Source organism: Dromaius novaehollandiae, chromosome 4 (assembly GCF_036370855.1).
Source record: "Dromaius novaehollandiae isolate bDroNov1 chromosome 4, bDroNov1.hap1, whole genome shotgun sequence".
NCBI classification, from domain to species: domain Eukaryota; kingdom Metazoa; phylum Chordata; class Aves; order Casuariiformes; family Dromaiidae; genus Dromaius; species Dromaius novaehollandiae.
In genome coordinates, this window is record NC_088101.1 from 77788824 (window position 1) to 77803578 (window position 14755).

General features: G+C 35.3%; 1 protein-coding gene across 6 annotated transcripts in view; it reads right to left on the bottom strand.

The window, feature by feature from the left end:
- HTT (huntingtin) overlaps nucleotides 1-14755 on the bottom strand; it is a 99641-nt gene that overhangs the window by 48137 nt on the left and 36749 nt on the right. For all 6 annotated transcript variants that reach the window (XM_064511493.1, XM_064511492.1, XM_064511491.1 and 3 more), the window contains 14 exons: nucleotides 14451-14514; nucleotides 13963-14063; nucleotides 12379-12525; nucleotides 11180-11300; nucleotides 10862-10938; nucleotides 8504-8655; nucleotides 6163-6365; nucleotides 5250-5376; nucleotides 4349-4476; nucleotides 3456-3566; nucleotides 2802-2879; nucleotides 1915-2138; nucleotides 1244-1322; nucleotides 947-1108 (listed from right to left, as the gene is read on the bottom strand). In XM_064511493.1, coding sequence (XP_064367563.1) covers nucleotides 947-1108; nucleotides 1244-1322; nucleotides 1915-2138; nucleotides 2802-2879; nucleotides 3456-3566; nucleotides 4349-4476; nucleotides 5250-5376; nucleotides 6163-6365; nucleotides 8504-8655; nucleotides 10862-10938; nucleotides 11180-11300; nucleotides 12379-12525; nucleotides 13963-14063; nucleotides 14451-14514 — 1774 coding nt within the window. The remainder of the gene's footprint in view (nucleotides 1-946; nucleotides 1109-1243; nucleotides 1323-1914; nucleotides 2139-2801; nucleotides 2880-3455; nucleotides 3567-4348; nucleotides 4477-5249; nucleotides 5377-6162; nucleotides 6366-8503; nucleotides 8656-10861; nucleotides 10939-11179; nucleotides 11301-12378; nucleotides 12526-13962; nucleotides 14064-14450; nucleotides 14515-14755) is intronic.

The window sequence follows — 14755 nt, forward strand, 5'->3', positions numbered from 1 at the left end:
AATAGAAACACAACATTAGCTTTCATTTAAAATTATCCTGACATATTGAGTTATAAAAGTGCATGTTTTGAATGGAGAGAAAGGAAAGACAGGCACTGAAAACCATTTACACTTCTATCTCATTCTGATATGTTATGAAGTGCGCATGCGCGCTCTCTCTCTCTCCATGTACAGAAGATAACTTGAGAAACTTGCTGATTGCGCAGTTTATTACACTTTGCATAGAATATACTTCCAGCAAAAATTTGACAGGAATTCATGCATTTTGAAATGCAATTTTCCCTTTGTTATTAACATAATATGTGCCATTTGATGCATTACATTCAAGAAAAAGCATTCTTAATCAAGAAACCTAACTCTGAACCAAGATAAAATCCATGCATTTAAAGTTATTTGTGTATCAATTTACAGGAACATTATGTATTGCAACCCATACTACCAAATACCGTAGTGAATAAAATGCTTGAATTGTTTTATGTTACAAGTTTACGGCTTATATGGACAACCACAGAGACTACTGTATTTGCCACAAGTTTCCACCTCACTATCAAAATCATTTAATGCTCATCAATTATGATGGTCCCTACCAGTCATACTCAAGTCCATACTGCTAGTACAGAAAAAGGGTATTTCTATTTGTAAACAAACCTGGAATTTCTATTTAATAATACTGATAGTACTATCCAGACTGACTTTAGCAATAAGAGGATATGATGAACAGTCCTTAAAGGGTTGTTGCTGAGCTTATAAACCAATTTATACACAACAGGAAAACAGAAACTGAAGTTCTTAGGAGTAGGGGGACAGAGCTTCATCTGCCTTTAAGTCTTTGTTTTCACTTGCAATATAATGAATAGATCACAGCAAGTACTTTTATTGTGAATATTTTAGCTTGGTAATGACATCCTCGTATATGACAAGTTTGCAAAAATGACAAATTACCAACCTGATCTGAATCCAGAAGACAGTAGTTAACTCGTAGCTGAACCAGTTGAGCAAGTAAGTCTAGAACTTGTCTTTGCAGCTGTACTGATGTTGTTGTAGTGTATTGTTTTAATGCTTTTATGACAAGGGGTTCAAATAAACGAATGTGATTGTGAATAGCATTCTGTAATAGAGAGATTTTTAAAGTAATCTAATATCTGAACAGGTCTCCAATTCAAAAGCAAGCTACTTTTAAAAAGGAGGAAGTGTTTTAAATCTCATGTATGACTTTTTTCAGTAATAACACAGACACAAATACCTTATCAGCACGATGTTTTGTTACACTGGTAACACTAGTTTTCAGCTGCGTAGAAACTTTCTGCAGCACATCAAACCACCTATCATGAAAAAACACACAAAAAAGGGATAAACAAACTTATCTTAAAACCATACTTTTTGTTTACCAACTTTTCTTTATCTACTTAACTACTTCAATAATCTTAGTAGAAGAAAACTGGAAACTATAAATACGCTTACTTACTGCACAGCCAGAGCAACAGAAACAGCCTACCATAAACCTTGGTCAGATCATGTAGATCTGAGGACAACAAATACTTAGAGAAAGAATTTCTGGTGTTTTTGCTTACTCATTCTTCTGCCTTTCCTTTAAGGCTGTTGACTGTTTGCTATAAATAGCAAATTAATGAGAAAGTTTTAAATAGAAGCATTTAAAACTATTCCACTTTTTAAAAAGTGATAAGCATTTTAACAGTTTAACTGTTTTGGGAGACACATTAGTGATAATCAGTGCAGTGCCTCATTTGGGGCTTCACCACCAAGAAAAAAAACCAGAAAGTACGAAAGAAATTATAACTGACAATGCAACAATTTCAAGTTTCAAAGCCCCCCATGATACTTTTTATTATTTTTCATAAATGCAAAAGACAACACTTCAAGTCAACATTACATCATAAGGGAAGAAAGAGTTACCCTGAAGCATCATGTTCTTGCTCAGCCTGAACCATGTTCCTTAGACTAGCATCAGCTAGCGCCTGTGTAAAATGTGTATATGGTGCCATGAAGCAATAATGATACAGGCCAGGTCTCAAATTAGAAGAACCTAAGCGTTGGGCTTTGCCTTGAGATTTGCTGGGGTTTGAAGACAAGCCATCATACTGAGAAGCCAAATTTGTCCCAAACAATGTCTTCAATAACTAAAGGAAAAATAGAAAAAAAAAACCCTGTAATTGTTTAGGAATAAAGAAAACTTAACTCTTCATTCTCCCAAAAAGACATTTAAGGGAAACCATCACACACTGACAACTGCAAACTGGATCAATGTAATCAAATACAAGACAACAGAAGAAAGCTGGAAGAATTAAAGAAACAACCTACAGCTCATCGCCAAAGACATGGAAATAGCTTCAGTCGCAAGAATGACCACGTAACAACTCAAAACAGTCGAATGAAGCAAACTTTATACCCTCTCCTCCTCCCAAAATTAGGCTTTGGTTAATTGAAACTTTTTGACTGGAAACCTGCAAGAAATCCATCAGTAAGACAGCTCTCTGCTTTCCAGATCTTTTAATCTGGTTAACTGCCTACAGAACACATTTGAGAAAGCATGAAACAAACATTTTCTTAGCATTAGTTAAGGTAGCTCTTTGAATTGGAAGCAAGTCAAGAAGAAAATAGATTATTCAGGTGGTATCAAGTTTCAGAACAAGTCATGAAAATTAAAGAAAACATGCTTTGTTTGGTCCACCTGATGTACGGTTTCCTCACTGTCCCCCCCCCAAAAAAAAGAAAGGCCATTCTCAACTGATAAGTGTAGGACATCAGGCTAAACTTCCAACACAAAAAGTTTACCTCCTTACCTGCTGCACACAAACTGTCGCCATTGTTGGTTCTCTGTTGAAACATGATTTTAGATATCCCAAAATTTCTTCTACACACTTAAAGAAAGCAAAAAATCCAAGCCACTTAATTGCATTTTTTTTGTTACAGATAGCATTACTATGAAAATTGGACAATAGCACAGATCTTGACTACATAAAAAAACTCCTAATTCAAGGGAAACATTGAAAGTCTATAAAGGAATAAAAATTAAGGCAAGATCTGCTTCATAATTGTTGAAATACCACTACATATAACATGAGTTAGGAGAGGAAATATCACGGCAGAGGAGAGGAGAAAGGGAGACCAGCATGCCTTCTGATGGTTTGTATATTTAGTATGAGTATATTTAAGTGTATTAATATAATAAGAATGACTGAAAGGGAATCATTTTGCTGGAAAGAAAACTCTCCACATGAAATTTAAACAGTACAAACTGGTTAAATTTTGAACAGCAGCAACCTAAACCAGAAAACCCGCTTAGCACTTTTTCCCAACACTGACAGCACATTGCTTCTTGGACTCTCTCTCTTAATAGCACCAATTTTGAAATCAAAAATACAGCTTTCTTCCTAATAAGGACCACAAATATTGGGTAACTTAATACTATAAAGAACAAAACACTAATCTTGTACCTTTCCAATGTCTTGAAGAGTTGCAAGTTCCAAAATTTGAGACAGAACATCTAAAGCAGATCGTAAGAAACATCCGAACTTTTCATTACTGTTCTGGAGATCCAAAGTAACCTTGTTACAAAAGTAAAACAATATTTTACTTAACAGTTCCCAAACAAGAAGAAAAAAAATTAAAAAAAGAAAAAAAGTGGGTACAGGCACTAAATGATCTTCTGCCTAGAATTTCAGCATAGTTCAGTCAATACCACTGCCATCTTAGCCCTCTCTTATTGGTGGAAAGGTAGGAGTTCATCTTGACTAGTACAAAGAAAGGGGTCTTCCAGCCTACAGCATCCAGGAAGGCCTAGGATGCTGACAACTAATGGAAAATGGGATAATATATTTTTCTTTTAGAAACACAGTAGGTATAATAACAATATGCCCCTAATACAAGTCAGCGTATCAAGCCCCTATGGAGTACATCATCTATGCCTGAACTAATGAGGAAAAAGCTCACCCATCCTGGGATAAACTGCTGAGACAATAGACACCGTGCTGCGTTTGGCATGGCCAGGACAGTGAAGGGTCAGTTAGTGTTTGTAACAGCAGAGAAACAAGCTATAAGATGGCAATGCCTATTAGATTTTTGTTTTGTTTTGCCTTTTTTAAGCAGATACTTGCTTATCTGTGGAAACAGTGCAAGAGCCTCAACACACCAGAAGCCTCGGACAGTAGTTCTGGAAACCATTTTATCTGGCATTTTCAGTTCAGTAATGGAGCACATGATGTCAGTGTCTCAGCAGAGGGGTGTTTAAAGGAACACAAAGCAATTGCCTGACCACATTTTATTTCACCAATTATCATTTTTTTAAATTAAAAATTATTTATCATATTCAAACAATATCATGCAGTACCTTATAATTAGCATGAGTAGCTTTTAAGACATCATATAACTTCAGATATGATGGAAGATGATAAAAGCTTCCTACTGAAGACGATTTACTTGTTGGAACAGGTCCAGCAGCATCGGTTTGCCTAGTAGCTTAAAAATATATATTTTAAATAGATTAGCACAATATACTTTATCTAAGGCACTCATGAAATATAACTAAGTATTATGAAATGCACTCAGTTTACCCTATCTGAATTATTAGACAAAATATCACAGTAAGCATGGATTTTTAGGTCTTTGTGTGTATATATATGTATTTACATATTTACATATATATATATATATATATATGTTTTTTAAAACTGCAAAAACACATTCTGTGCAACTAGAAAATAAACTAGCATTCAAAGAAACTAACTTTTTATGGGACAAGAGAAATTACATCGGAGGGCTTATTATTGACATGCAAATACAATTTCCAAAGCAGAATTACCATCTATTTCCTTCACTTCTTACTAAGAATAAGAGCTTAAGATTCAGAATCCTGCTTTCCAAGAACAGGGTAGGCTACTCCTGCCAAAAGCTCCAAAGCAACTCTAACTTCTGTCAGTAAAATATATGCAAACATTGCTTTTTAACTTTAGTCAAAAGCTGAGAGGATTCAGAAAAACAGTGATGAAAAAGACCCAGAAGTTCCCTGCTTCTAAACAGTACACACCACACACAAAACCCCACACAGTTGCCTTTCCTGCAATGCAATCCTGATAATTAAGCTTTTTTGACAGTAGGCTACCTGGCCTTTGGAATCAATATTAAAACTTTGGAAAATAAGTTACTCAGCTAATTATATCCTCTCTCTGTGCTGTAACCATACTCCTATTACCCCTCCCAACTCCTATTCCCATGTAAATAAATGTGCCTACCTGGACTAGTTTCAGCACCCTTTTTAGGGCTCATTGGTACAGAAGCCTGTTCTACAGACTCCCTCTCTTTCCCCTTCCTCCGAATTGGGCTAAGAGAAGGTGGGTTCGTGAGAGAAGGTAACGCTGCCTAGAATGGAAAGAAGCATCAGTAATTTTTACACACAAGTAGCTTTTCTTCCTCTACACAAATACAAACATATTCATGTTTTGCTTAAAATCCCCTTTATTTGACTGTCAGTTAAATCAAAATATCTCCACGTTTTGGATCAGGACATGAGAGTACCCCGAGAAGTTTAATATAGTCCCTTCTTCTGAATTTTAGCATAAGCCAACCAGAGGGCATTAGAGCTCAATGACTAAAGTTTGATTCCAGATAAAACTAATGTCAAAAGAAGATTATACATCTTTAAAACATGAAAAAACACTAATCCTAATAACATTATGTTACAGTAATTAAATCAGTCTCAAAATTTATCTACCTCAAAAAAGTACCTCATAAGAGCTGCTTCAGAAATGAAAACATTTTGGAGAATATTCAGAAGACAGAATAATTATCTTTAGCCAAAAAGGAGTTCGCTGCTGCATTACAGCCAGCTAGCCAAATCAAAGTCAACAAAACCTGCCCAGAGTACATATTCCAGTACTCCATTCACTAGACACCCTCCCTCACTGGATTAATGTTCCAAATGAAGGTATCAGGAATAAAAGGTTCAACATTCCAAACTTTGCAGAACTAAGCAAAAGCTTCTTAGGTGGAAGAACACCACACTGAATCTCTTTTCATGTTACTTTCCTACATGTAGCAAAGTCAAATTATCAAGATATTAAGTAGTTGCCTGTATCAATTCCAGAATACATAGCTCTGTACCACAACTGTATTTAAGTTATGTAATTTTATTATTTAAATGCAAACCTTTACTGCTGGACCAGGAGCAATGTCATCCATTACATGTGCACAAATATTAATGACCTTCAGCAGATGAGAAAAAAGCTGTTCTACTAAAGTAACAAGAGTTCGGTCTGCCAGAGCTGGCCAGGGTTCTTCCTGCTTCGCAACACCTTGGTTAGCATCTTCTTCAACACTCCAGGGATTCTTTAAGCACTTGGGAGCACTTGCTGCAATAAGAATCACATTACTTGAAAAATAATAAAAACAAAAAGAAACTTGCAATTAAGTATCAGAAAATTGTAGAGAGATATGTGTTCATCATCTCTATACAAACAGGCAACCAAGTAGAAAAAGAAATCCTACTTTTATTTTTTTTTAAACAGAGATACATGCATAACATTAAACAACAAAAAGATGTTAATTCTTTATACCCAGCCTGTAATTATAAGCATGTTGCACGTTCCCTTGGGTGATCAGAGGAAATTTTTAGCTTTTAGGTGGTATCTAAATAGTTTGGATTAGTCCAGAAAAATGAAGCCTACAATAACAGAATTCCTCCTCATAAAAAAAAAGTTACAGACTTTCCTCCACCAGGGAAGGCACCGAGTAATTAAAATCTCAGGATCCATACCAACACTAGAACAAGGGGGATGAGGAGGGGGGAGATTTTTTTTTTTTTAACTCTGGTTCTAACTTAAAGAAAAAAAAAAGTTTACTACCTACTGGAGGAGTGATGTTCTGAAGCAGAACTTCATGAAGAATAACATAAAACGTTGTTTCCAAGTTTTATTTTTAATATGACTGCATTTATACGAGTGTGCACAGATCTCCTTCCTGCCTCATAATCAAATCTTTTACCAAAAGGGATAGAATTGCAGAACAAAATAGACACAGCACATGCAATAAATCATGAAATTGAAGCTACACTGGTTATGTTTGGTGGCTACACCTAAAGAAACAGATTTATAAACCAATAAATAAATGGCAAAACACTTGTGAGCTACGTAACTCCTGGGTTGGTCACTCCACAGAAGATTCTGTTCTCGTCACTCCTTTAAAAGAAGGAAAAGAACACCCAAGAAGTGTTTGTTAAATGTTAACTCATCTAACAATCATAGCCCTTTGCATCCACACAGAACATCAGGAGAGAGAGAGAAGAGAAAAAAAAAAAAAAAAAAAAAAAAAAAAAAAAAGAAAAAGAAATTCATGAAGTCACCCAGTTCATACTCCTGCATAAAAGCAGGGTCAAGTACATATGTAGGAATCCTAAGCTATTTTGAACCTACTCAAAGGACTGTTCCAGCTGGGACCTCTGTAACCTTTTAAGAGCTTTGCTATCCTTACAAATAAAACAGGTTTCTCCCAGGATCCTGCAGAATCCTCAGCAAGCAGCTGAAGTACTACAACCCTATGAGATTAATGGAGCAAAAAGTTTCCTTTGCCCTTCTTGTATCTGTTTTCATATATACATAAGAACACATCTGCACTCCATTTTCTGTTTTGATAACAGTAAAATACTGCATCCTGTTAACTTGTTATCCTGTATAGTCCTAGATCCCTGACTGTGGGACTGAGATTCAGCCAATTATTCCCCATTCTGTACTCATTTAGTTGGTAATTCCTCCGCAGGAGTAATAGTCATTATATTTGAGTCTCTTTATCATTAAGGAACTGCATCTCTGTTTTCAGAACATTTCCAATTTGTTAAGGTACTCTGAAAACATAAGCCTATCCTTTAAAAGGACAACCACCTTTGCAAGCTGGTTTCACCTGCAAGTTTATTAAATGCACACTCTTCAGTCACTAATAATGATGCTATTGGCAACAGCAAACTAGCAGAGATCCCTGTGGAATCCCCAGTAATCTTTATAAAATTATTCTAAACCTAAAAATGGATCAAGTTGTTCCAATGCAAGAGCCTTTCATTTTTCTTTGCCACTTGCTGGCTAGCAACCTCCTGCCTTTGAGAAGATTAGACTGTATTTTCAAAAAACAGTGACAAAATTTAAAGTTCTAGCACAGACCAAGTACAAAAGGCAACTACCAACCTACAGAAGAACATAAAGCGAAACTGGAAGAGAGATGACAGTATCTCAGTTACAGCTCTTAGAGATACAAAAATCAATCTATGCATCTAGCTAGCAGCTGTGAATGAGCTTTAGCTGTCTAGCTGATCAAAGCTTTTTTCTTTCCAGAAGTGTTTCAAACCTCCTTGCTGGGTGCAAGAAGTTCCTTCTTCCTTTATTTCTTCTACTCAATCTTGGAAGTATTTCATTGCATACAATCAGAATGGGGTAAGATAAAGGCATTTTATTGCTAATAGAAAAGATAACAGGACAATCCTACTTTTCTGTTTTCCCCCTACCTGCAAGCAAGTTTCCAGCCAAAATCAGAGCATCCTGATGTGCAGAAAGGTCCAGAGGGAACCAGGCTGATGAAAGGAGAGAGAGGACCATGCCAGCCATTCCAATGGTACAGCCCTTCTGACCTTCATCTGAAGGACTTGGCTGGGAAACACTGGAAGTTTAATTGTAGAATGTTATGAAATAATTAAGTTTAAAGGCTCAGGCAAATAGCAGCTAAGTAAATTACTAATCTAAAAAATAAAATAAAATAAAAAAATCAATACTACAGAAATATTTAAAATATTTGGCTAAACAATATTTAACACCCTGGTTTCAGTTTAAAAACCCCATGTACTTATAGCAAAGATCTTACAAGGAGTTTGTATTCTTGAAGAGCTGTTACCTGTTATTAAAAAAAAAAAAAGTATCAAAGCTGCTAGCGACATCTACTGATAAACAGGAAGAATTAAGTATGTATTTGCTAACTAATACAGTCCTAAGCTATCTCCAATTAAAATATTTGCAAATATGCAAGGTAGAGATGAGAAATCTAAGCAGTAGCACTGCGATATAACAAGATACAAAAATTTAATTAATCAATTATAATCAAATCTTTAGATTTGATTGGACAGACTCTATTCAACATCATAATTTGCTGCTGCATACCACCAGGTAATACCATCAGGTAAATTGTCATGTTCACATTAGATAGCACTAGAGGCCAAAACTCATTATCTTATCATCTAGTACGATAAATACTCATATTGGACAAAAAACAACAATCCAAATAAATACGAACATGGGGAAACTTGCAGAGAAGGAATTAGAGGAAAGGGCAAATGCTATGTTATTGCCTGACCTAGGACTACTACATACACCCTGCAGCGTTTTTTAAGGCAAGTAGAGCAGAAGACACATTGTTGCAAGTCTGCAAGAATAAGGAAGGAATATTGAAAATAAAAAAATTAGTGTTTCTCTAACCTTTATCCTCTCAATCTTGAAACTAAAATTGATTACAAACAGCTTGAATGAGAAACATTAAGACCCAGATAGACACACATAATTTGTTAAATAACCAGTCCTAACCCTAGATGCACTGTGCATTAGTTTATCTTCCAGCTAGCCACTGGATCCTAATCTACCCCAGCTGTTAAAAGACTAGAGCTATAGCTCAAAAGACATCTTTTAAAATGTGTATGCAGAGCACATCACACTGAACAGCCAGACTGATAAGTATCACTAACTTGTGTCTGGCAAGGAAAGAAAGAACATGCTGATAAGCAAAGCAGCAGCTTCCTTTTTATAAGAACGGATTTTACAATAGAAATTCAGGATACCAGAAGGGTAAAATCAGAGCAGAAACACTTCTTGAAATTCAGACAAAGAAAAAGCAAACAGTCTCTTTGGAAAGAACACATATTAACGAAAAATTATTTAAATATGAAGAGACCTAAGCAATTGAAGAAGCATACAGACTCAGAAAAGGCATGATCTAAACAATCATGTAAAAGGAAGACCACAAAATATAACTCTGAATTTGGTGAGTGTAGACAGATGGGAACTGCAGTTAAAGAAACACGGAGACAGCAGGACAGGTAACATATATTAATAAAACTCTCTAAAAGGTATCCAAAACAACAACAAATCAACACAAATAATGCTATGTATCTTTAAAGTGTGTGTGCGTGCGTATTGCACATGCTCGGTAGCTAGTTTTACAACTTGTGGCACAGCACATTGATAGCCAAAGGCAAGATCAAAGCTTTAGAGTTGTCAACAGTGGAGCTAAGTTTGAAAAGTTTCTTCAGAATATAAGTACTTTGGGGCCATCATATATTACCTACATAACACATAGATAAGTTTTATAGGCACCTCATTTGCTGTTCCTATTCAGTGTACCAAACGATAACAATTTAAATAGATCTGCCACTTCTACAGTTGTAAAAGCAGGTATGAACCAGCTTCCTTTACCCAATGTTTCCAACATGAACATGAGATCGAGGTGAAAAAGGTGATGTTCTGATTTTAAAGAGATAGTACAAGGCACTTAACACATCCTAAAGATGGACATTTTTTCAAAAGCATGGAAAATTTCTTCTACTACCTATCTCCATTTGATAGACATTGACTTTGCACACCTTTTTATTAGGGCAGTTGCAGCCAAACCCTACAATACATGCTGTGGTTCCAGAGGTGACAAAGTGCTGACACTTCATATGACAACAGCCTGATCTTTTACTCTTCTGTATAATGTTTTAAAATAACTACTAAGATAAGCTTAACAACAAATACCTATAACAGAACTTCTGATACCTGAGTGTCCTCTGTTTTTGTAAACGTGAACACTAGAAGCTTGAATACTGGATGAAGGAACATACCTGCAGTGCCAGCCCATGCTCCAGGTGCAGACTGGAAATGTTGTGGAGAGTAGACACAAAGCTTCACAGCAGCCAAACTGAAAAGTCAACACCAAGTTAGAATCAGTTAGTTTCATCAATGGAAGAATAAGTGCAAGCAGGCGCAAACACAAAAACGAAAAAAACCCTACTATACCACACCTTAGGAGTGGGAATTAAATATATTACCACTGTCATGGTACCAAAGCTACAGACAGACGTAACCAGAAAATAATTTTAACTAAAGGAGGGGAAAAAAAAAAAAAACAAACAGTTTCTGTAGTGACTAAGAAAACTCACCGTAAGGGCTCTTGTAGTGGATGTTGTCAACGCATGGGAAATTGCTGCTATAACCCTTGAAAGATTGTTTTCCACAGTGACATCTGTTGGACTTGGCAGCATACTGTAACCTCTGTATGTTCTGAAATAACAACATTTATACTACTAGAACATGTACTTAAAAAGCTAAACAATACTTTAATCAGAAATGATTATGGCTTAAGTTACTACTATGTATTTTATAGATAACTTGTTAAAATGCAATGAGAAAAAACAATACAAGCACATTCTAAATACCACATAAATATATTGTAATAATTTTGCTTCTCCACTAACAAAAGCAATTTACTTATAAATCAGATGATTTCTTTGTTAGCAAAGAGAAACAGTAAATCAACTCTCAATACCCAACTAGGTTGTCTAGAAATCGCCACTAATTTAGCATTAAATTTTGCTTCCACTCAAACCCATCTAACATTTTTTCATGTTCAAACTTGTGATTATTACTGTAGCATTAAAAAGAGCTATTTTGTATTTGAAAGAATGTATTCCCCACAAAGTTCTGTTGTGCCCATATTATTGTACATAAATCTGAGTAACATTATCAAGATCCTGTATGGAAAAGTTTATATAATTAAAAACTTACATGACAAATTGATAGAAACAAAGAGCCCACATATATATACAACTCAGCCTGTCTGTAAGACTGAGATCTAAATTAGAAAGTTTAGCAAACTATATCTGGCAACAAAAAGACAGCAATGAGATCACACTATCAATATTAGAATTAATTTTTAAATTATACTGGTAGTACAGACTTCTGCAATTACAGTCATTAAATGAAGATGTGAAGAGTTAGAAATCTTGATCAATATACCTGAAGAACCATAGTGCACACATATGATTAGCTTGCAAAACTGAACTTGCGCAATTTAATGGGTAAACTGGATGACTTTGAGATCGAGAGAAAATACTGATGTTTATCACAGAACAATAATTACCTATGATCAAAGTGTGAGCACATCACTACTCACCTACAAGTTTACCCTTCAGACCTGCATCTGTTTCCAAGGAGCCTAGAACTATTGCAAAAGCTCTTACAGATTGGAGAGACTATGCATAAGCATATGGACTTGCAGGACCTAAGTATCATCTTAGGCATTTTGAATTGAAATTTGGGTCCACGTTACTTTTAAAACAAGACAAACCACATACCATACCTGGTGATAGTGCTCACTGCAAAGTGAGATGGAGGCTGTGTTTCATGCATTAGTAGTTTCAGGTAGACACTGCTTTGATCTCTTGCTACTGCCACGACTGGATCGGCCTGTCCTTGATCACAGTTATAAAACAGCTTTGGAACAAGCCTTAATAACAATTTTCAAAAAAAGGAAAGTATTATTCAGAAATGATTTTATATACAACTCAGAAAGCTACATGCACTGACTACATGCATCAAATCGTAAACCAAAACTGCTAATAAAACTCACATTGGCCTTACCATTATGTGGAACTCACACCTTTATGTAACTACTATTTATTGTAAACCAAAGGGTTCAAGTTAGGACAAAAGACATGGCTCTAGACATGTTAGTTCAAGAAAATAAACGCTACAATGACCTGAATATATACTACAATACTACAAAAATATACTATAACCTCTGCAGCATTTCTCTCTCCATGCTCCCCTCCCTCCATAGATATCTTCCCCATTGACACCCATGTGAGCCAAAAATTAACTTCTACCAGAAAATGGCACATTTTTGACTAGCTGATTTTATTATGCTGGAAAATTTAAACACACAGTAAAATTAATTCTGCTTGAACAATAACATTTTCAGCTTAGACAAAACTAATAAGCTACAGAACACATTTATTTACAAGCTCACTGACAGGGCATCCAATTAATGCCCATTTTGGCTGTTTCAAGGGGCTTCTGCGAGCTTGTAAACTAGCAACTTTCTTGGGAAAGCGAGTCCCTCCTCTAATTAGAGCACACATGCAATACACTAAATCAACATGAAGATACAGAAAATTGACTGGTAACAACTCAGTTTAGCAAAATAACTGCATTTCCAAGTCATGTCCCTGAACAAGAGCAATTAATGCTAAATATGATGCAACAGTTATGACTACTTTGGTGAGTTTCATTGTCCTTTACTTGTTATTAGGACTGGACAGCAATTAATAGTCTGAATAACTAGGAAAGAGACTCCTCTGACAACAAAGTGTTCCAGGAATCAATATTAGGTGCTTCCAACTTATTTAAATGTAAAAGTTAAGTCCTTGAATTCAAATAAATTAAACTATCAACTAATTACTACTGTTTAGGGCCTTTATCTGGATACTAATTAAAACTCTAATGAGTTACAGCAAACATCTGCTTTTTAACAAGATTGGATACTTTGCTATAATCAGTGAGTGTGAAACATATACTATTTATAATTATGTGGACACTACAGTGATCGAGTGTGAGCACAACTGAGTAAAACTGCTAAATTTTAAGCCTATCAACTACTGTCAGGATAAAACTGAACAAATCATTTCACCATCCAGAAGACTTGAAGAAGCTGCAACTGAACATGACCCTCAGAATGTAATATGGTTAAATATAACTGTAACGCTATAAAAGCAAAGCACAGTTGCCTGATGTTTAAGAACAATGCACATTCCAAATGTCAAAAAGCAGCATGTATCTCCTATCCCTCATTTAAATAAAACAAAATACACTAAGCAGTTGTTTTAGTTATAGACACACAATAACATGCAAATTTCTTTCTGAACTCTTTTGTTTTAACACATACCTCATTAAAGAAGCTGCAGCTACATGTCGCACTCTTGGATCTTCATCTCCAAGCAGATAGATTACAACATTATTGAGCACTCTCTCCTGGAGTTTTAGGAGCTAGGAAATAAATAAGCACCACAAAGTTCACTGAATTTTTTCATCATTCTGACCACACTGTTAAAAAATTGTTAACAAGTGAGATTTCTTCTGTTATACTAGTCTGTAAGGTGACACTTCCCCATTGATGACTAGACCATTTTGATACTTTATAAATCTTTTTACATTTCTGGGAAACACATGCACACACATTCACCCCACTATAATATTTGCATCTTAGTAGTAAAGTATCTTTCCAATTGTATCAGATCTTAGAATGAGTCTACTTACACAAATCATACTTGTAACAAAATGCTTAAATTCTGTGAACATTGAAATAAGTGCCGAAACTGCATTTCTACCTTAACCCAGAATCACAAAATATTGACTAAATACTAATTTACTTACACCAGTATAGTGATGAACACCTCTGTGCAAGCTGTCTGTTTTTCCTTCCAAGAAATTGACTAGTCTATAACAAAATACAAGAATTTGAGTAATTAGTACCATAAATGTAAGTAGTAAACGCAGCTTTGGCTACCTTTAGAAGGCAAGCTATTTGCTAAGCTATGATCTGGCTAGCCTAACAGAACAATAAAATTTCTTTAATTAAAAAGACATGATTTACACATTAGGATTGTATTGTTCTCATGCTGGTTAAATCAGGTTCTTTTGAAAAGAAGGTAAGACATTCCAAAAGTCACTATTCAGAA